This window comes from Monodon monoceros, unplaced genomic scaffold, assembly GCF_005190385.1.
Source record: "Monodon monoceros isolate NGI ecotype Baffin Bay Population unplaced genomic scaffold, NGI_Narwhal_1 Super_Scaffold_6, whole genome shotgun sequence".
Lineage (NCBI taxonomy): Eukaryota > Metazoa > Chordata > Mammalia > Artiodactyla > Monodontidae > Monodon > Monodon monoceros.
This window is the reverse complement of record NW_021703783.1, coordinates 40,583,061-40,604,142: the sequence shown is the minus strand read 5'-3', so window position 1 is coordinate 40,604,142 and position 21,082 is coordinate 40,583,061. Positions and strand designations below refer to the sequence as shown.

Below are 21,082 nucleotides of genomic sequence, written 5' to 3'. Positions count from 1 at the left end.
TAAATGAGAGTGTTAAGATACGTACTCCTGAACTTAATCTAGTTGGAGAGAGAAAAACCGTACATCAGCATCAGAACCCCCCAGAATCTGCTGCTAAACTGCATGGCACTAACAAGTGTAACAGCTGTTTGTGGGGAAAGGACAGCAGCCTATAACATCCACTTAGGAGGGGGGCAAAGCAACTGAGGCATTAAACTTGTGTCACTCCCAGGATACCTGAGGGCAGGAAGACAGGATAGACATGAGGGTACCTGGCCAAGACACTCTCAATGGATCTATCTCTACCTTTCCTTGGGCCTTTGTCCCCACTTAGAGCATTTTGATGCCCCTCTCTCCTTCAGCTTTGTCTGCTGAGGCCAAGACAGGCCCAGCTTTGTCTGTTGGTTTTGCCTTTCTTCCCAAGACTCTCAGACTTGAACTCCTGCAAGCTATTCTTATCTATTTATAGTACTACACAGTAGGAAGCCGGCAATAGTCTTATCTTCAAATGTTCTCAGAGGAACTACACAAAACCGGGTTTAAGTGATGTATCTTTATTATATTAAAAATTAAATCAAAAGGAAATGTTGCATATAAAACACTGGGGAAAATCATTTAAAATATTTATTGTGAGGGCCAAATCTAAGTTTGGAGGTAGAACAGTCACATGGCTTCTATCAGCAACAGGAGAGCTCCAAGGGGGTCACTGCAGGGAGACAGGCAAGCCATAGGCTACAGGTGCAGCCCCAATAAGATACTTGAGTCGGGGAGCCTGGCGGGCCTGGCTGACATAGTACAGAAGTGGGGCTCCTGGGCCTGCTCCAAGCCAGCCCTGCAGCAAAGCCTCTGTGTAGCGGTCAATGTCACGGTCAGTCACATCCCAGAGGTTACCTAGAAACAGGGGGCTGGGAAAAGAGAAGGAAGAAATACAAAGTAAGGGTCTAAAACAGAACACCTAGGAAAACATGACTGGTGGTGGTGGTGGTGGTGGTGAGTGAGTTGAGAGGGATTAAGCCAATGAGGAAATCCCTTGACCCATAGTTCCAGGAGGAGGATAGAGGATGGCAAAGGGTTAAGGGCCCAGGTATGCCAGGGAAGTAGGGTGGGAGGAAGGAGGTGGGGCACAAAAGAGGAAGGATTTAGGGTTCAGACCTGGGAAAGCACTTGGGATGGGGACCTAGGATGGACTTTGCCCCTCGAGACTCACCAGCCAGCCATGATATACTTGAGCACGATGCCAGCCCCCTCCAGGTTTCCGTGCACAGCCAGGGCTGCACTGCTGCAGCCAAACAGCAGGGCCACCGCCCGGCAGCTCAGCCGCAGGACAGCCTGCCCATCCAGGAAGCGGGCACCAGCCCCATGCCCTGCATAGCTGAGGCAGAAGGAGGCGAGATGAGCCTGACCTAGCAGGGCCAGGCCTCTGCTGTGTCTCCAGAGGTGTCCTGAGCCAGTCAGGGGCTCCAAAGCCCCAGAGCAAACCGTGGTGATACCCACCCTGTGGGACTGTCCCTCCCCCCACCTCCCTGCCCTGAGCACTCACATGTACAAGTCATGCTCCGCCAGGGCCGCCTGCACCTGTTCCGGGCTCGGCACCTCCCCGACCACCCCTTTCCAGCCAGCTTCACTACAGGGAAAAGGTAGGAGTAAGAAGGGTTATGGGACAAAGAGGGCAGAAGGAACACTAGGGAGAACGTGGGCTGCAACATTTGATTCTGGAGAAAAGGACATTTGCCCCTGTGTTGTGCTACCCCTCCCCACCCCCCTTCTCACTCTTCTCCCACTGACCTGCTAAAATGGGCTCGGAATTGCTCCTCTGTGCTTGACAGGTTATTGTGGGGATTCAGGACGTAGAAGGTACTGCGAGGATCCACGCCTTGGCTCAGCACCGACGAGGCCCCGGACTGATGGGGAGACAGTGGTGATCAGGATCCTGGTCTGGCCCAAGGGCCCAAGCTCCCACAAACCCCAAGCCCCTTTCCACAGCTGATCCATTCCTAAGACTTCCTTCTTCTCTTCCCAGGTTTCTCTACCTTTTCTTGCCCAGTCCCCAATCACCCCCAGTCCCCAGTCCCTGAACCCCGCACCTCTTTGATGATGGAGTAGCTGAGTAGGAATCGGAAGGAGGGCAGCCGAGTGACAGGCAGGGCCCGGAGGCTGGGCATGCTCTCCCACGGGAGCTTCTGTAGGTCCTGGGCAAAGAGCACTCAGAGGTTACTGTCCTGAGCCAGGGGTACACAGGAGTCAGAAAGGGCATGGCGGCGAGTAGCTACCCACTGCCCACCAGGCACTGCCCCTCCGGCCCCTGGCTCCTTACCTTGTCCAGCACCAAGACAAGATGCCTACTGCTTGGTACCGTCTGACCCTGTAGACGCTCTACTGCCTCACTCAGGAGCTCTTGGGCTCGTTCTGGCAGGGCTGGGCACAGCCCATAAGCCAGGGCCTGAATGTCCTGTGGGGTGAGGGTACTGGCACCACTGAGCATGATCTGCAGGGGAACAGTGGTCATTGAGTACCATAGCTCCCATCTCCACCCTCAGTGGCAGGTGGGAAAGTTAAGGCTACCTTCTTCCCCTTCCCTGATTGCTCAACTCACTTTCAGCAGAGTGGGGTCAGGATACTTCCAGCCACATTCCTGCAGCAATTCTTGTAGACGGGAGGCCTCCTGGGCAGGGCCGGGGTCCTCACTGGATGGCAGCAACAGCCTCCGCCAGCAGCCCAGCACATACTTCTCTAGGGAAGTGGTGAGAACCTGAATGCAGGACAGAGCTGTCAGTCAGAGAGGAAGCTGAGTTTCTTTCCCCACAGGCACCGACATGTTGGAGACGAGGAAATGGGTCTTCCAATAAGTGGATGTGCCTTACTTATCCTACTGCCAGTCATAAAAGGCAAGAAGCGAGAAACATTTTTTCATTTGTTGAGACTCTGGGGGAGTATAGATAAGACGATTTGTAGGGGGACTTCCCTGGTGGCGCAACGGTTAAGAATCTGCCTGCCAATGCAGGGGACACGGGTTCAAGCCCTGGTCCGGGAAGATCCCACATGCCGTGGAGGAACTAAGCCCGTGCGCCAAAACTACTGAGCCTGCGCTCCAGAGCCCGCGAGCCAAAACTACTGAGCCCGCCTGCCGCAACTACTGAAGCCCGCACGCCTAGAGCCTGTGCTCTGCAACAAGCCACCGCAACGAGAAGCCCGTACAGCACAACAAAGAGTAGCCCCCGCTTGCAGCAACTAGAGAAAGCCCGCGTGCAACAATGAAGACCCAACACAGCCAAAAAAAAAAATATATATATATATATATCTTTAAAAAAAAGATGATTTGTAATAAATCACTACATTTTGACAAATACGAACAGGTGGGCAAAAGCTAAAGCCAGGAAGTGAAATGAAAGCTGTGGTCGGGAGGCTGATACTTGGGCTTAACTTCTTTTTTTGTACTTATCTTTAAACATTCCATTGCCATAACCCCTTCCAGTCTCAGACTCTTGTTTAAAGTGCTTCCCAAGTGACATAATTTTTTATTTAGGCCTACACTTCCAGAAAGGACTTGAGGTGGCTCAGCAAGAACCTGGGACCCCTGAGAGAGAAGATATTCCTAGGGCAGGCCGGATCCCACCCCACGCTGGGGACACACACCTCCATCCTACGGTCCAGTTCTAGCCGCCCCGTCCACCATTCCCGCTTGTCAGTACAGCTGCTGTTCTCTTTCTGTTCCTTCTGGATGGCATCAAACTCTTTCAGGGCTGAACTCACAGAAAGCTGAGGGAGATGGGGTTGCAAGAGTTCTGCTTGTCCACGTGACCACCATCTCTCCATCCCCCAGCCACAGCTTGACCAGAAGCCTGCCCCAGCCCAACTTGCTCCCCGGCCCAGAAAACCTACCTTGTTCTGGGCAGTGGGGATCTGCACAGTGACTGGGGGATTGTCTTTTTCCAGCCGGGTCAGCAGGAGGGTGTCACCCATGGTTCCAGGCTGGAGGGTGGCCAGGGCCAACACACACACGGTCACCCCTGACACACAGGATGTGCCCAGAGTTATTTCAGCTGTTACAAATAATTCCCTTCCCTGTCTTCTGCATGCAATCCCTGTCCATCACTCAAGAGAACTCCTAGAAGACTTCCCTGGCCACTGGAGTTCAAAGGTGCTCTCCCTTACCCTAACAGCTCCCTGTAGTCAGAGACCATGTTTTGTATTTATTTGTGTCCCTACAGAAACTAACAACCGCTCCCTCCCACCACTCCCCACATACAGTGAGGCACTCAAATCATCCGTGAACGTGTTTCGTGTTAGCATAGGAAGACCCTGGACACCTGAACCTACTTACCCCTAAAGAAAGAAAGACACTGAATTTGCTGGTAACTCAAATTGAGATTCAAAAAAAAAAAAGAAAGAAGAGGGGCTTACCCGTGGCGCAGTGGTTAGGAATCTGCCCGCCAATGCAGGGGTCACGGGTTCGAGCCCTGGTCTGGGAAGATCCCACATGCCGCGGAGCAACTAGGCCTGTGAGCCACAACTACTGTGCCTGCGCGTCTGGAGCCTGTGCTCCACAACGGGAGAGGCCGCGACAGTGAGAGGCCCGCGCACCGCAATGAAGAGTGGCCCCCGCTCGCCGCAATTGCAGAAAGCCCTCGCACAGAAACGAAGACCCAACACAGCCAAAAATAAATAAATAAATAAATAAATTTAAAAAAAGAACGACTTCTAGATTTAAGGAATGTCTGTTTGGTGAGAGTTACAAAATGTCTAATCAATGGAAAATTTATGATCCTTCCATAAGGATCATAAACGTGTGTGTGAACTAACTAATGCCTTAAACTCCTTCACCCAACTCTTCCCTAAGAAGATGAATAAAAGAACAGCAGAGGCACTGATGCCTGCCGCCATACCACTGGGGATCAGAGCCAGGCGCTCCTGGAAACTCTCCTTCTCAGGCTGGGGGAAGTGGCCAGATCCCGACGCTCTGAAGGAAAAGAGGCGCTGGATGCGGGCCAGGGGTATGTCTCCAGGCCTCTCCTGGAGGTTCAGCCCCTGCAGCTGCTCTGCTATTTCAAGCGATCCTCGGCGCTTCTGGGCCTTGCTGCAGGCAACACAAGAGGGGGTGAGTTCTGCCTCCTTCAAAGTCTGGACCACTCCCCCCAGTCTGTCCCAGCGCAAGCCTTAGGGATGGTGGGCACTCACCTGAGCTGCCTGTGGAGGTGGATGAGCAGCTGGTGGCGACAGGTGATGGAGACAGACTCGGTGACAAGGCAGGCAGTGGCGTAGGGATCCCGGTGGCCCAGGCACAAGGCCAGGAGGCGGCAGAGGTGAGCGTAGAGCCCACTAGGAGGGCAGTGACTGACCCCACGGAAAGCAATGCTTAGTGAGTCACAGATGGAATCCAGGATAGAGAGACCTAGAGGAAGGTCAAGACACCGATGAATCCCCGACTTCCTAACTGATAGGAACTTTCCAAGAATGAGTGTCTGTCTCCTCTCCCACGTGGAAAACAGCAGCTCTACCATTTATGAAGGGCAGTGTGCCAAGTGGGGAGCTACGCAGTTTACATGCATCAACTCTCTCCATCCTCCCCAAATTCCACCTTACAGTTAAGTAAATTGAAGCTCAGAGAGGTGGAGTGACTAGAGTTCAGCTAGTAGACAAAGAGTCCTAGGATTCAAACCCAGGTTCAAAGGCTACCAGATCCAGATGGTCCAAAACCAGAACCAAGGACAGTAATGGAAAGGCACTGGGATCAAGTGATCACACCTTTGTGGTCAGCATACTTACCGACGGCTACGGGGGCCGAGGGGAGTCGGAGCGGAGGACCAAGATCCTTGTCTCTCTCCTTGTCTGGGCCCCAGACGGGCAGCTCTTCTTTGCTGGCATCCCGTCTCAACACCTCACATTCTCCTATGGCTGAATCGAGCCCTGGAGCTGGGGTCTTTCCACCTGGGCAGACAACACGACTTACCTGTAGAGTTCCCTCTTCCTGCCATCCCCTTTGCTCTCCCTTTAGGGTCTGCTCCCAGAGCCAGCAAAAGAACTTTCTTCCTGTTCCATCTTTGGCACCAGTTATTTCTCATGTTTTGGCCCCAGGGCAACCCCAAAAAATCATGGACCTCTATTTTCCACCCTTGCCATCATACCGGAGGCTGAGTCTTCCCCATCAGGGCCCCTGAGGATCTCAAAGCTCATTTCCATCTGCTTGTCAGTCAGTTCCTCCTCAAGGATAGTCCTCATCACCTCGGGGCCCAGCTCCTCACAATGTCCTGATGGCAGCTTCTTGACCCTCCGGCTTCTGCCACTGAGGCCAGGGTGCCCAGGGGCACTGCCTGGGGCGGCCACCGCGTTTGTCTTCACGCTTGGGCCCTTCCTGGCTCGGCCCCGGCCCCGGCCCCGGCCACAGCCCCGGGAAGCAGTGCCCCGTCCCTTGGGTCCCTCTGCAAGCCATGCCCCAACTGAGACAGGGTCTTCCAGGTCACTGTCATCACTGAAGTTCACCTAGGATGGTGGGAAAGGGAGAAGGGCCAAATGACAAGACATTGTCCGCCAGCAGGTGGCGCTGTGGAGGCGCCATCATAGAGGCCCTTGGGGAAGATTTAAGAATCAACCTCCCAGGTATTAGGCCACACTCAACCAGGGGCAGTAACCCTGGGTTGTGGAAGGAGGGAGAGGAGGAAGGAAGAGAAGATAAGGAGGATGAAAAGGGAAAGGAACCGTATAGAGTGAAGAAAAGTCCCTTCTATCTGAAACAAAGATGGACTTGAACTAGGTCTTGCTGCGGAAGATGTAGGGGTCCTACAGTAACAGGAGAGCTTAAGGTTCCCCCACCACCATCCCCGCCAGCCCTAGGAAGCTATTCCAGAGACACCTGCTCTGCAGAACTCTTCTCCAGGATCACCCCCACTCAACACCAGTACCACCTAGCCACAGTCCCATCTCACCTTGAGGCGTGTCTGGACCCTCTGTTGTACCCTGGGGGCCTTGGGAACCTCAGGCTTGCTCTTTGTAAGGACTTCCTCAAACACGGTGAAGGGGACACGAGGGCCACCCTGCCCGACCCGGCCTGGGGGCTTAGGTGTACAGGGTGGTCCTCCACCTTCCAGACCTTTCAGAGAGGTATTTGAGAGCGGCAGGGTAGCAGAGACCTCTTGCTGGCGTCTTCGTCCACAATGTTTTTGGCTCCAAGGCTTAGAGTGTTCTGAGCCTGCAGGGGTCTTTACTGATGGTGGCTGCCAGCCCCAGGAGCTCGCAAAAAGTCGGGGAGTGCAGCAGCTGAGGCTAGCCAGCTTTGCAAGAGCCTGAACCAAGAGCAGGTTGGCTCGCCAGGGCTCCAGGTGGGGTATCCGAGCCACCACAAACTTTAGCCCCAACTCCAGGATCTTCCCCAGGCTCTTGTTTGACGGCTGGCTCAGCCCCTCCAGTGCTAGCTGTGTGTATGCCTGAGCCGAGATCTCATCGAAGAGGCTCAGGACAGGAGAGGGGGGTGCTTTGTGATTCAGGGAAGCTTGAAGAGCTTGGGTGAGGCGCTCACTGGCTGCGGGGCAACACTTCAGCACAACCTGCAGCAGATCCAGGCCCTGGGCCTGATGGCCCGTGGCCAGCCTCGCGCCCGCTGTGATCAACACCCAGCGCAGACAGACTGCTGAGAGGACAGGGCTGGCACAGAGTGAGCAGTCACAAGTGGGCAAATGGGTCAGGAAGCCAGGGCTGGGCTGGGGCTTTGTTTTCAGGATCGGGGAGGAGTTAGTAGAAGGTGCTACAGGGCCAGGCTCCTTGGCCACGGTGGCCACCAGCTCCAGGTCAGGGCCTCTTAGAACAAGCTCTTCCTCTGGAAGCTCTGGAGGATGGGGCACCCAGGCCCGTTGCTTCCCCTTCTGCAAGTGGACCTTCTTCACAGAGTCTGGGTGTTGCGCTAGTCCGACAAACTCTGAGGAAAGAGTGGAAAAAGAATTACACAACTGGGAGAAATGATACCAGTGTGTCCTGAGCTACCTCAGCGGCCAACGACCTATGTTATTTACTTACTGTTCATATATGTTACTGTACTAACATACTAAATATTAGCATCCTTACTATTTGTTCGATAAAATCCTAACATTTTCTGCCCTTCTAACAATGCATCAGCACAGCCCACAGAGCCCCCGTATCTGCAGCTCAGAAGGCTGCATGGCTCAGGCCAGAAGGCCGGCACCCAGAGGCCCAAGTCTTAATCCTGTCTCTGGCCCCTGACTAGCCCCGTGATCCTGGCCTCAAACATTGAATTTCTCAATTTTCTGAGTTTACAAATGAAAAAACTCTACATTCCCAACTCAACTTTCCAGGATTTTGTGTGGATCCAGTGAAATACTACAGGTAAAAGTGGTTGATAAGGAAAAAAAAAAAGCACCATAAATACAATATTTTATTATTAGCTTAAACCCTTCTGAGGATGATGCTACATTTGTGCTGCCCCATACAGTAGCCACATGTGCGGCTACTGAACACAGGAAGTGTGGCGAGTACCTAAGGTACTGAATATTCAATTTTATTTAAATTAAAATATATTAGTGCTGGGAATTCCCTGGCAGTCCAGTGGTTAGGACTCAGTGCTTTCACTGCAGGGGCCCGGATTCAATCCCTGCTCCAGGAACTAAGATCCCGCAAGCTGCATGGCACAGGCAAAAAAAAAAACCAAACCAAAAACAGAAAAACAACAACAAAAAAATATATATGTGTGTGTCTATACATGTGTGTGTGTATATACATATATATACACACATATATACATATATATGTATATATTTGTGTGCGTGTGTGTGTGTGTGTATATATATATATATATATATATATATATATAAGCACTGAAAACTAGAAGCAGGTAAGGTAGTCCTGGACAGCCCATCTGAAGGAGGGACACCAATGGTCTGACTGAAGTGAAGGGAGCTTTGCCCTGGGACAGAAGTTAGTCTGATTTAGAAGAGAACCTAACCTTGACATGTAAAGCTGTGTTGCAGTGCGTGCATCACTCTCACTGCCACCCACGGGCGTAGGGGCCGGGCTGCTCACCTGTGCAAGACTCGAGCAAGAACAGAACCTGCTGCAGGTCCGACTGACAGAGGTCGATGTCATTGCGCGCCAGCTCCAGCTCCCCCTTCAGCACCAGGAACAGGGCACACCTGGTTGGGAGAGAAGATGACGACCCATTAGTGGAATCCTTTGTTTTCCTGGAGAGTCTTTTTTTAAAAAAATAAATCTATTTATTTATTTGTTTGCTTGTAGTTTTGGCTGTGTTGGGTCTTTGCTGCCGTGCGCCGGCTTCCTCTAGTTGCAGTGAGCGGGGGCTACTCTTCGTTGCGGTGCACGGGCTTCTCATTGTCATGGCTTCTCTTATTGCGGAGCACGGGCTCTAGGCACGCAGGCTTCAGTAGTTGTGGTATGTGGGCTCAGTAGCTGTGGCTCGCAGGCTCTAGAGCACAGGCTCAGTGGTTGTGATGCACGGGCTTAGTTGCCCCGCGGCATGTGGGATCTTCCTGGACCAGGGCTCGAACCCATGTCCCTTGTAGTGGCAGGCAGATTCTTAACCACTGCACCACCAAGGGAGCCCTCCTAGAGAGTCTTTCTGCCCCTTTCCCAGGTAGAGCCATCACAGTCTTTTCCAGTGTCCAGAAGGCCTTTAATTCCTAAGGCTGACTTCAGGCACTCCCTGACGAAAACCCTCTACACTCATCTCTCAAACCAACTCACCCTCGTGCATGAGGACAGGATTTCCCAGACCGAACTCCTCACCAAAAGGATCCTCCAGACGAAGAGATTTAGGGAAACATTGTATACTAGATCTCCCTTCTGGAGATTGATAATGTGTGTTAGCATACTGGAGGACATGGTAAGTCCTATAGGAAATGAAAACATCTAATCTTGATTAACTCAGCATTTCCCACTTGTTCGCCATGGAATGCATTCTTCCACCAACCCGTCCAAATATAACATGTTAATCTGTGGAATAGTTTGGGAACCCACGGTCAAGGTCGTAGGCCCTCAGGTTTGGGAATCGGCATCGTCTTGGGCCCTGTACTCACCGGCGTGGTATCTGCAGCTTTGTTGTAAGTTTCAGGGCCTCCAAGCAAAAGGCTTTGGCTTCGCTCACACTACCCAGGTGGACCAGGCGGGAGACCAGCTTCTCCGAGCAGCTTAGCACCTCAGTAAGAACCTGCCATTTTTGTACCAGATTTTCACCTGTAGCAAAGGAGAGAGACGAGACCATCATCATGTGGAACCAGGACCCGTAGCCTGGGTCCTCTGCAGACATAACTGCCAGCCCCGCCATCTAGCCTGTTCCTTCCACGTTAGCTCTGCTCCTCGGACTTACCGTAGTCCAGAAATGGTGTCTCCACAGCTGTCTTCTGAGCCGAGAGCACATCGCTGCCCATGAGCAGGAGGATGATGCTTCGGAGGAGCTTGTGGGCGTCGATGAGCGCTATCTCAGGTGTCTGCCAGCCTGTGCAAGCGTGGGGGAAGGTGGGAGTGACAAGAAGGGAGATGATGTGGCCAGAACTTCCACCACCTTCAAACAGTAAGAAAGCAAATGCGAAGCATGCTCTCACCCTCTCCCTCCACACTTAAGGCAGACAGAGCTAATCAATCACAGAACTCTCTCCCCCGAGGCTACATGGAGTCTCAGAACCCTTGTCAGTGTCGTGTTCAGGGTAGTCACTGAGCAGTCAATTAGAGTCAGCAAGCAAACTGAAACTCATCTGCTATCCCAGGCCTGCTCTGGGCAGCTTCTAGGTAGGCTCATCCACGCAGCTGGACAGCAGAGGGGACGAGGGCAGAGAAGAGCTGACAGCGGACAAACCACACAAACCACACAAGGAGGGCCATCCACCCTCTTCTTTCACCTTGGGCACAGAGCTGCTCCCACAGGGAGGCCGAGAGGCTGCCTGATGAGAGGCTCAGGTAGACTGCCACAAGCTGCAAGGCCTGGACGCGCAGCAGGTACCAGGCCTTGGATGGCCTCTGGAGGGCAGGGTCCCGAAGCACAGACAGCAGCAGAGAGGCACCCTCAGCCACCTGGGGGGGGCAGGGGCGGAGGAGAGCAATGAGTGAGGCAGGATCAGAAATTCAGAGCCCAAGGTGCCCCTACGGGTCACGTAGCCCAACCCCCTGCTTTTCAGATGATAAAAGCTGGAGAGCAAACTAGAGCCTGAAAGGGCAGAAGACTCAGCCAAGTCACATAGCTAGTGTGTGAGAAAGCCCAGCCTTTTGGATCCCACTGGGTTTCCAGTCGAGGGCGCTAGTGTCATCCCAGTTTCTAGTCACGGGACAGACTTTCCCCCTTGCCCCAGAGGGAGCTGGAAAAGGATGAAAAGGATGGAATGGCTCCTAGAGAAGCACACGTGGACGATCCACGGGAGAGGGCAAGGCAAGATGTTTCTGCTCCTCGGGGCCACGAACATTCTCCCCAGCTCCAGGGAAGCCTCAGGAGCCAGACAGATTATCTGGAGAATCCTAAAATCCTCCCCATACCCAAGACCTTCGGGGATCAAGAAAGTGAGAAGCACCTTCTGGCAAGCACAGTAGAGTTGACTTCGCAGGAGGTCACAGGTCAGGGAAAGGAGCAGGCATGTATCTGTGGTGCGATCCAGAAGCTTCAGACTTGATTCTGCCTCTTCCAGGTACAACTGAGGAAGCAATCGGGGGTGCGTGAGCATGCTGGTGAGGAGAGGCAGCCAGACTCTTCAAATTAAAGCGGATTAAAGCATTTGCAAGCAAAATGTTGACCTTGTCCAATTAAATATTAAATTATTTCAAATATTATAGTCTACGTAGGAATTATTCTCTCACTCACTAAAATGCTCATTTAGTACCTTTCCGTTAACCACAAAGCTAGAGAGACAAAGCTGGATAAGCTGTAAGCAGGCCCTTCCATCCAATAGCTTGCAATGTGGGGGGGGGGGGGCGTGGGCACCCAGGACCCAGGGAAAGTGGTTGATTTTACCCTTGAAGAAGGGGACATATAAAATGCGTTATGAAGGAGACAATTGAGCTAGACCTTGAAAAGAAAGTACGGGTTTGCTGAAGGAAAAAAAAGTTGGGGCGAGGGTGCATTTAGGGTGAAGGGTCTACCACAACCAAAGACAGCGGGGTACGTATGAGGAATATAAAGTAAGTGGTACAGATTAGCATAAAGTTCATGGTGTGGAGCGGCGAGACAAAGAGTGAACCAGAATATAGAAGGTGTGCAATCCAGAGTAAAGGATCTGGACAGTATCCCTCAGGTAGCGGAGAAGCCAATGTAATCCTTTAAGCAGGAAAGAGATAAGATCAGATCTGTGCCTAACATGATCCCGCTAGTAGCCGGAGTGGAAAAGGGAGGAACTGGAGGCCTGGAGACCAGTTAGGATACGTTGCTAACAGCCCTAAGTGAACAAGAAGCATCAACTGGGACAACAGAAATGGCTGGGAAACCCCGGATTAGCAGCGTATTGCCAGTGCAGACTAGGTAAGACTGAATGAACGGTTGGTTTGGCAGTGAGACGGAGAAAGATGCCTCCTCTCCCCCAGCTGCGTCCCAACCACTCCACACTTTACCATCCTTCGGCCAAATGTGGCGCGGAAGGCAGAGAAGCCACTCCTTCAGTAGCCTACCTTCTCAGAGGAGAGCTGGGTCACCGAAGCCAGGTCCCCCTGCAGCCCCAGGCTAGCGCGGCTGGGCACTCACCTGGGCGTAGCTGGGACAGCCGAGTGTCAGGAGGAGCTGGGTGACGTGGCAGGAGGAGCCGGCTGCCTTTGCGTGGTCCTCCAGTCTCTGGGAGACGATCCGTATAAGCAGGAAGACCTCCAGAGCTCGCAGGGGCTGGGAGGCCAGGAGCAGCACATTTACCCAGCTCGCGCTCAAGCCTTCATTTCTAGCCCCTCCTCTCCAGCCCTTTGGGACCTTGGTCTGACCTGAGGGCCTGGCTGGAATGTGGCCACCCAGACAGAGCAACCACTGGCCATCCTCAGGGAGCCGAAGAGGAGAGCAGCGAGGGCGTCTGCAAACCCTCCTACCCCCTCAATTGTTTTAAAGCCCACACACCAGTTGTCTTCAATAGCCAGGATTTCCTGAGCATTTGCTATGTGCCAGGCACTGTGCCAGCTCACTTTATTTTCATAGCAACTCTAACCCTAATTTTACAGATGAGGAAACTAATAGGTTAACATATGTTAAGCTGCTTGTCTAAGTTCACGTAACACGTATGTGGTAGAGCCGAGACTCAAATCTAGGGCTCAGGCAGCCTCCCAGGCTCCTCCTGCTAGGAATATGACCTAATGCCCACAGTAACAAAGATCCTCTATGTGCAACGTCCTTTTTCAGAGGTTCCTAATATGGGGTCCAGGGAAGAGCTTCAGGGAGTCCTTGAAACCTGACATTGCATGTAAAAATGTAAAATTGTATCTGTACGCATTTATGTATTTTTTCTGAGTGTACAGGTCTCAAATTATCTGATAATTACCAATAATTATGGCTAACGTTTGAGTATTCCGTTTACACACACCATCTTTCACGCATTATCTCACTGAATGCTAACAAGGCTATGAGTTAGTAGTGTTATTACCCTCATTTTAGAAATAAGGAAATGGGCTTGGAAGGTTAAGCAACTTGTTTAAGGCCATGTACTAGTAAACGCTGGAGCCTGGATTTAACTCAGGGAGACTGGTGACACAGCCCACACTGGATGACATGACTTCTCAGCAAGGACACAGGCCAAAGTAGGTGAAGGAGCTGGGTTTCTGGCCCGTGTCAACGCCCTGCCCCGTTACCTTTGCCACCAGCTGATAGAGGGCCGCTAGGATCTGCAGGGAGGCAGCTGTTTGCTGCAGACACCGCACAGCGGGGGCCTGCCCCTTTGTAAGCACCTCCGTCCACAGGGCCAGGGCTTGGTCCAGGCATGTGGACTGAGCTGTAAGTCAGAAGAAAGGGACCAGCCATTCTCTCAGTGTGGGCATCTGGGGAAAGGTGGTCCTCTTCCCCATAATGGCCTCTGCCCTTGTGCCCACCTTCCACTCCACAGGGCAGCCTCCCTCACACCTGGGGCACCCATAGGAAGCCACAGAGGAGGCCCCATCCCACCACACTACGTTCACGGCCCTCACCAGCATCTGCAGCCAGGTTGAAGGCAATGTTACTGTATAGGAAACGATCTTCCTGGAGTTTATCTTCATAGTTCAGGTCATTGACTTCAAACTCCTCCAGGTTACGAGGGGCCTGGGCCCTCCGATCCCGCTCAATACCCTGGATGGGGCGACCAGGGTGAAAACACGGTTGTCACGAGCTTACTGGGGCCCAGGGAAAATAAACCCTGTATCCAGTCCTGCTCAACCCCACAGCAACCATGCTCACCTCCTGCATTTTGGCCTCCAGGGTACAGATGTAGAGCCACAGCAGGGCCTGTGCTTTATCATCCAGAAGCCGATCCTCGGCCTGGGCCTCGGGCCTCACAGACTCCAGAAGCTGCAGGGCTTCCCAGATGGCATCCAAGGCAGAGCTATAGGGAGAAGACGCACTTAAGCCAGGCTACTGTGAGTGCCTGCCACGCTGTCCTGGGAAGGGCCTTCTGCAGCACAGCTGGCCTCATCCTTTGAATTGAGTTCCCATGACCACAAACTCAAGGGAGTGCTCAGGGACGTGGAGAGGGAAACGGGCTCCAGGAAGGGTAAGAGGAGCTAGGGCAAGAAGCAAGAGTGGCCTTCCCAGGCCTTCCTCCTCACCAGTCGGTCTGCTGGGCAAAGTCGTGATAGCAGAGCACCTGAGCCAGTTCCACCAGGTGGGTGGCTCGGGCCCAGGCCCCGGCCGGAGTTTCCTCGGGGCTCAGCTCCAGCAGGTCGCAGATGACATTGAAACGTTCCTGCCCCGTGTTGGCCCGCACCGCCTTGTAGGTCCGCAGCTCCTCCGTGAGCAGGACGGCCAGGGTCTCTGGGTCCCAGCCACTCAGGCTGTCTCGCAGCGTCCTGAGAGAGGGCAGGCTCAGCACCGGGGAGCCCATGAAGCACAGCGCCTCTGCCCCAGGCCAAGGAGTCCCCGCCTCAGCTTGCTGAGAGCTCAGTTTCCAGTGGTGAAAGCAAGAGCGATTGCCTGTCACCACTGTCCCCCCAACTACCCAGCACAGTGGCTGGCACACAGTCGGCACTCAATCCATAATGATGAATGGAAGAAACAGTGCCTTTTTCAGACATGAGGATGAATGTGACCATGAGTGCCAAAGCAGCCCTCTCCAGGGGATAAAAATGGTTGTCCCCCTCCCCACCAACTCACTTCAGCTGTAGCTCCTTGTCTCCGGCTCTGGCTGCATCCATCTTGACCCGGACCCAGAAGGTGACTGGCTCAGTCATGTGTTTGGGGCCACAGGGCTGCAGGGCTGCCAGCCACAAAGTCACCATCTTGCAGCCCTGGGCCTGTTTACCCAGTTTCTTCAAACTCTCTACGTGCAGCCGGAAGCATCTGTGCAACTGACCAGAGGAAGAAAACAGACCAAACTGGAGAGAGGAAGCAAGGAGTCTGTACCATGGGGGAGGATGTGTGTGCTCAGGGTCCTCCTGCCCCCAACCCCGCCCCACAGACACCTAAGAACTAAATATCTGGGTGCTCTCAACCTGAGGCTTCGACCCATCCCACCCATATATCCGTCACCCACACCCCTGCAAACCTGCTCCTTCTTTTTTTTTTTTTTTTTTTTTGTTAGAAGATGTTGGGGGTTAGTTTACTAATTTATTTATTTTTGCTGTGTTGGGTCTTCGTTTCTTGTGCGAGGGCTTTCTCTAGTTGTGGCAAGCGGGGGCCACTCTTCATCGCGGTGCGCGGGCCTCTCACTATCACGGCCTCTCTTGTTGCGGAGCACAGGCTCCAGACGCGCAGGCTCAGTAGCTGTGGCTCACGGGCCCAGTTGCTCCGCGGCACGTGGGATCTTCCCAGACCGGGGCTTGAACCCATGTCCCCTGCATTAGCAGGCAGACTCTCAACCACTGCGCCACCAGGGAAGCCCCTCCTGACCCTTCTCAGCAAATCACCACCTTCTCCTGAGTTGGAAAGGCGAGACCATCTTGGCCTCTTCCTTCTCCCTCCCTCACACCAGTCACTTTCCAGGTTAATCCTTGACTTCTTGCACTCACCCACTTCTTTCCATCCCTTGGGAAGCTGTTTCAGTTCAGACGCCCACCCTTTCCTGCCTGGGCTGCTAGAGCCGCCTGGGTGCCTGGTGTTGTCCTTTCCTTCTGTTTATTCGCCACAGTGATGCCGAGAAGCCCAAGTTACCAATCCGATACCAGGCCTCCACTTAAATCGAGAGGCTCATCAAACGAAACCCAAGGCCCTCTATGACCCGTCTTGCCAACCCATCATTTCATGGGTATTCCTGCTTTATGACAGTGGTTCTCACTCTGGTTGCCCAAAGGACCACGTAGAGGAACTTTAAGAAAAATATCCAGATGCCTGGGCTCCAGTGCCAGAGATTCTGAAGCAATTAGCTTAGGACAGGCTTTAGAATTTTTTTTTTTTTAGTTCACTCAGGTGATTCTGATGTCTAGTCAGGTTGAAAACCACTGGCCCAGGACAAGGCTAAATATAAAAAGTGAATCAAAAAAAAAAAAAGTAAATATGAAGGCGTGGTGAGATTAACAAAAAATAAAGTGAATGAATCAAAAAAATTAAATAACAGTACAGGTGAGGTCCGGGAAACACTGCCCCAGGTACTGCTGCCAACATGCAGCTCCTAACTCTCTACTCCAAGGCAGGGTCCTGGCCAGGCCCTTTCATGCTACTTGAGCCCCCTCCTCCCTTCAATATAACCTCCCTCCTGCCCTCATACCTTCTCAGGAGGCACCTCAGGATAGGTGTCTGGCTTTGCCAAGCCCAGGTGCTGACAGAGGGGCTCGGAGATGGCACAGGCCTCGGCATAAAGCTTGTGACTATAGAAGTTGTAGGCCAGGTTACCGGTGTAAGAGGCTGCAGGGGAGAGAGAGGACAGCTGACCGCAGGAATGCTTCCACTGCCCTCTGCTGTTGGAGGGGCAGCAGAGAGATGCTAAACCTGTGGTCAGCTCAGCAGTCCCCAGATCAGCCAGGAAGCCCCATCGCTAGGGAATGAGAACGGGACAGCTCTCCCCTTCATGCTTCAAGTCAGCCCATGCCCTCCATTCCAGGAAGGTAACCCCACACCAGCCAGCCTCTCTGCACTTGTTTTACAAGAGCCAAGTCCTCATTCCCACACAGGGCCTGTCTCTCCTCACATGCCAATCTCTGTCTTCATCTTGCTCCAAAGGTCAGCATTTTGGGGGAAACGCTCGGGCCTATCCTTTACTTCCCTCTCCTTCCCTCATTCCACTGAAGCCACAGTAGCCTCCCTGCTAGTCCTTGAACACGCCAGCCCCTCTCCTGCTGTAGAGCCTTGACACTGGCTGTTTCCTCTGCCAGGGGACGTCCTTTCCCAGTTTTCCACATGGTCAATTTCCCTCACACCCTCCAGGCTGTGCTCATGTCACCCTCTCCAAGAGGTCTACTCGGACCACCTTCTTTTTTTTTTTTTTTTTGGCCACGTGGCATCTTAGTTCCCCAACCGGGGATTTGAACCCGCACCCCCTGCACTGAAAGCGTGGAGTTCCAACGACTGGACCGCCAGGGAAGTCCCTGACCACCTGTTTAAATGGTAATTTGCCCCCCCTCACCTGCCCTGACCTCCTAATTCCCTTTCTTATCCTGCTCTACTTTTCCTTTCCCTCCATATTTCTGATCACTTTCTAACATGTTGTACTTCAATTATTCTACTGTTTATGGTCTTTCTCCCCCAACCAGAATGTGGCTTCATGAGAGCAGAGATCTTTGTTTTATTTACTGACATATCTAAGTACTCAGAACAGTGCTTAGCACATAGTAGGTACTCAATAAATATTCACTGAATGAATACAATTTTCCTAAGTTCTAGTTTAGGCAGCTTCTTGGCTATCGATGTAGATGGCTAGGAGAAAATAAAGTAGGTCTTCAATATCAATACTCTGTGGGAAGAATTTTCATACTATTAATTTTTGTGACTCCTGATGACCTGTGGCCAGGTTCAACCTGATAACATGAATATGAAAAACGCTCCAAAACCTTCTAGTGACTGCACTCATTAGGTTTATATAATTCAAACTAAAGGGCTATGGTTTTTGCAAAACTGAGGGGGAAATTTATTATGAAATACAAAACAGGGAAAACTAATTGATGCTGTTAGGATAGTTAGTGGTTACTGTTGGGGTGCGGGGACCAGAAGGGGGCACAAAGAGGGGTTTTTTCAGGTGTCTACGTCATGCTCTGTTACTTGACCTAGATGTTGGTTACAAACCAAGCTCACTTTGTAAAAATCCATCAAGCTGTCTGCTTATGATCTTAGTATTTTCCTGTACGTATATTTCAATAAAAAGGGTGGGGAGAAATATTCATGCCTGTTGGTTAATATATACATATACATAGTATATATACATACAGTAGATATACACAGTATATCTCTAGAGGGATACATAAGAAATTGACCGTATTAGCTGCCTCTGCAGAGTGGGACTTGGGTGACTAGGATTAAGCACAGTAGAGGGACTTTTCGCTGTACGCCCTTTTGTGCAATTTGTATTTTGAATCATGTGAATGTTCTACCTGGTTTTAAAAAAATTAAGTTATAAATGTTCTACATTTTCATGAAACAAATACCAAGTCAGATTTCAAAGCCAATGAGAAAAAAATTCACATCTGCTATGATAAATGAGCCTCATCACTTCTCTCCTGCTGTTAAATACAGAGATCCTTATAAATATCTTTCTCACTGCCTCCCTAAGCCATAGGGAGGTCCCACAGAACTATCCAGCTACTGCTACTTGCCTGCCTAACAAGCGATGACCCTCCCAAGAACCCTGTATCTGGGCCCTAGGACACTAACCAGTCATCCCCAGGTAGTCAGTCAGCTCTCGGCCTGACAGGCCCTGTAAGGCCTCCATCATCCAGACAACAGTAGATTTGCAACTTTCCACTAGCTGGGCCAGGTCAGCCAAATCACCTTCCTGAAGGGACAGAAAAGGTGAGAGGAAACATAATAGGTCTAAGGTGATGTCCACCCCACCTCATGCCCAAAGCCAAAGCAACCCCAAAGCTCTACTGAGGGCAGTCAAGCAACTCCAGACCCTAGGACCTGTCCAGGTTTTTTGATTCCAGATGGTACCTGACAGCCTTGGGCAAAGTCATAAACCACTGTAGTGTAGAGGTGAAGTCCCTGAAAGTGCATCTGAACCAAAGCCTGCAGTTGCTTGGAGGAGTCCCCACAGACCTGAAGAAGGAAGGGGAAGCTTGGTTTGAGGGACAGGGAGCTCCAAGCTGAAGACTGGCCCAGAGCCCTGGAGAGCTGAGACAGCCGGGGAGTAGGAAGAAGGACATCAGGATGGGCCACTGCCCTCTCAGCGTATACGAGGCTGCTTGCTGGCTGGCAGGCATGGTCCAGAGAGCAGCTTACCAAGGCGGGAGCCAGGGCTTCCAGATCTTACCAAAGACCCTAGCCCGATGGGAGTCCACAGAACCACATTCCCACCCTACCTCTAGGTCCTTAACTCACGCCATCCTGCAGCTGCCGGATGAGGCAACAGTAGCTGCCAAGAAAAGCAAAGAGGCCCAGAATGGCATCAGGTCCATAGTGCCCCTTGGTGCCTCGCTCCAGGACTGAGAGGAAGAACTGGCAGCTGTCACACAATGCCCGCAGTGCGGGTGACGGTGCCTCCATGCTGTTTTTCAGGACAGCTGATGCCTTGATCAGAAGCTTGGCCACTGCCTGGGGTCCTCCCTCGCCAACCTGCTGAAGTTCAACTGCCATCTGGCAAAGCTGGAGGCTGGGGGCCAGACTGGTGTTCCTCAGGTAATCGTAGGCCTTCTGCACTGCCCTGGTGGCTCTGGCGTGGTGGTGGCCCCAGCAGAGGCGACGGCAGTGTTCCAGGGTGAGCTCCAAGAGACAGAGGGCCCTCTGCGGGGAAAGAGGACCAGGAGAGGCCCCTCCCTCTCCCACCAAAGCTCTGATCACATGCCTGGAGAGCAGGTCACCTAGGAAATCAGCATCTGTTTCATTCAGACCATGCCCACTGCCTTCAAATAGCTGATTGGCAGCTACCACTCGACAGGCTGTGGGAGAAGCAAAGTGGGGAACCTCACAAGGGGTACTTTCATCCTCCAAGAGTACTAGAAAGCTCAAGGCCTTTAGCCGAGCTGACAATGCAGCTTGCCGCTCCACCAGGGCTTCTGCCCCCTTCCAAAGCAGAGAAAAGCTGCCCCGAGCCACAGCCTCATAGTCCTGGGGAGCAGCTTGTCGAGAACACTGCACCAAGCAGGTATGGAGGGGCTGAGCGACTCGGAGTGTGGCCTCTGGGATTCCCTGTGCAGCAGTGTTCCGCAGAAAGATGAAGAGAATTCGTTCCAGGTAGAGAGGTGGGCGCTGGGGTGTAGACATCAAGTAGCCATCGCAAGCCACCTCTGCCAGCTCCAGCAGGCTCCCCAGGTGCCTAGGGCAAGCCAGCTTGACAGTCAGCTGCTGGTTGCAAGCCCTCAGGATGGCATCACAAGCCTGCCTCCTCTCAGCATCAGATCGGCAGCTGGGAGAATCAGCTGGAAGCTTGGACAGGAACTCCTAGGAGGAGAAGATGTGAATGAGGCTACCAAAGGAGAAAAAAAAGATAGGGAAAGGAACTAGAAATGAGATTGCTCAAGAGTGGATCTCCTACTAATCTGTCTCTTCAAATAAGTCAAAAAACAAAACAGCTCAGCTTGGTAAGCCAGGTGTATCCACAGCCAGACAGCACTCCCACCTTCAAGTCAGGCAGCAGCTCTTCAGCCTCCTTTGGACTTCTTAGCAGAGTCCCAAAGTTGACTCCTTTGAAGCTCCTCATGGTGCCGCGGGACTAGGGGAAAGAAAACGGATTAGGGAAGGCGGAGAAGATTTGTAAAGGAGCTAAATGAAGGGCGGGAGAAGGGCCTGAAGGCCGCGGAAGGCGGGGGGTGGGGGTGGGGGCAAAAAAATCCCATCAGAAATCCTATCGGAAAAACATACATGCCAAGACGCCGGGCTCCCGTTATAAACCGACGCTTCTGCTATTCCTTCCTCCCAGCCTAT

At 52.4% G+C, this 21,082-nt stretch overlaps 1 protein-coding gene across 1 annotated transcript; it reads right to left on the bottom strand.

Annotated features, from left to right (window-relative positions):
- Window positions 1-535: 535 nt before the first annotated feature.
- On the bottom strand, window positions 536-20,858 carry ESPL1 (extra spindle pole bodies like 1, separase). The gene is made up of 30 exons (XM_029205680.1): window positions 20,778-20,858; window positions 19,541-20,599; window positions 19,154-19,258; window positions 18,875-18,995; window positions 16,779-16,915; window positions 15,230-15,423; window positions 14,686-14,925; window positions 14,318-14,462; window positions 14,071-14,209; window positions 13,738-13,877; window positions 12,656-12,790; window positions 11,496-11,615; window positions 10,833-11,004; window positions 10,304-10,432; window positions 10,014-10,170; window positions 9,004-9,113; window positions 6,900-7,885; window positions 6,102-6,456; window positions 5,743-5,904; window positions 5,155-5,368; window positions 4,863-5,053; window positions 3,859-3,986; window positions 3,613-3,735; window positions 2,573-2,728; window positions 2,294-2,464; window positions 2,064-2,168; window positions 1,765-1,880; window positions 1,520-1,603; window positions 1,187-1,351; window positions 536-884 (listed from the first exon to the last, which is right to left on the bottom strand). Exons 1-30 carry the CDS (start codon window positions 20,856-20,858, stop codon window positions 683-685), a joined length of 6,342 nt encoding a protein of 2,113 aa, XP_029061513.1. The 3' UTR covers window positions 536-682.
- Window positions 20,859-21,082: the final 224 nt, after the last annotated feature.

Excerpts from the sequence above, each read along its gene's own strand:
- ESPL1 (XM_029205680.1), bottom strand. The coding sequence starts at position 20,858 with ATGAGGAGCTTCAAAGGAGTCAACTTTGGGACTCTGCTAAGAAGTCCA. Across the intron at positions 5,905-6,101 it reads TGGGGAAGACTCAGCCTCCG|GTGGAAAGACCCCAGCTCCA; the intron begins GTATGATGGCAA and ends TTGTCTGCCCAG. Across the intron at positions 885-1,186 it reads AAGTATATCATGGCTGGCTG|CCCCCTGTTTCTAGGTAACC; the intron begins GTGAGTCTCGAG and ends CTCTTTTCCCAG.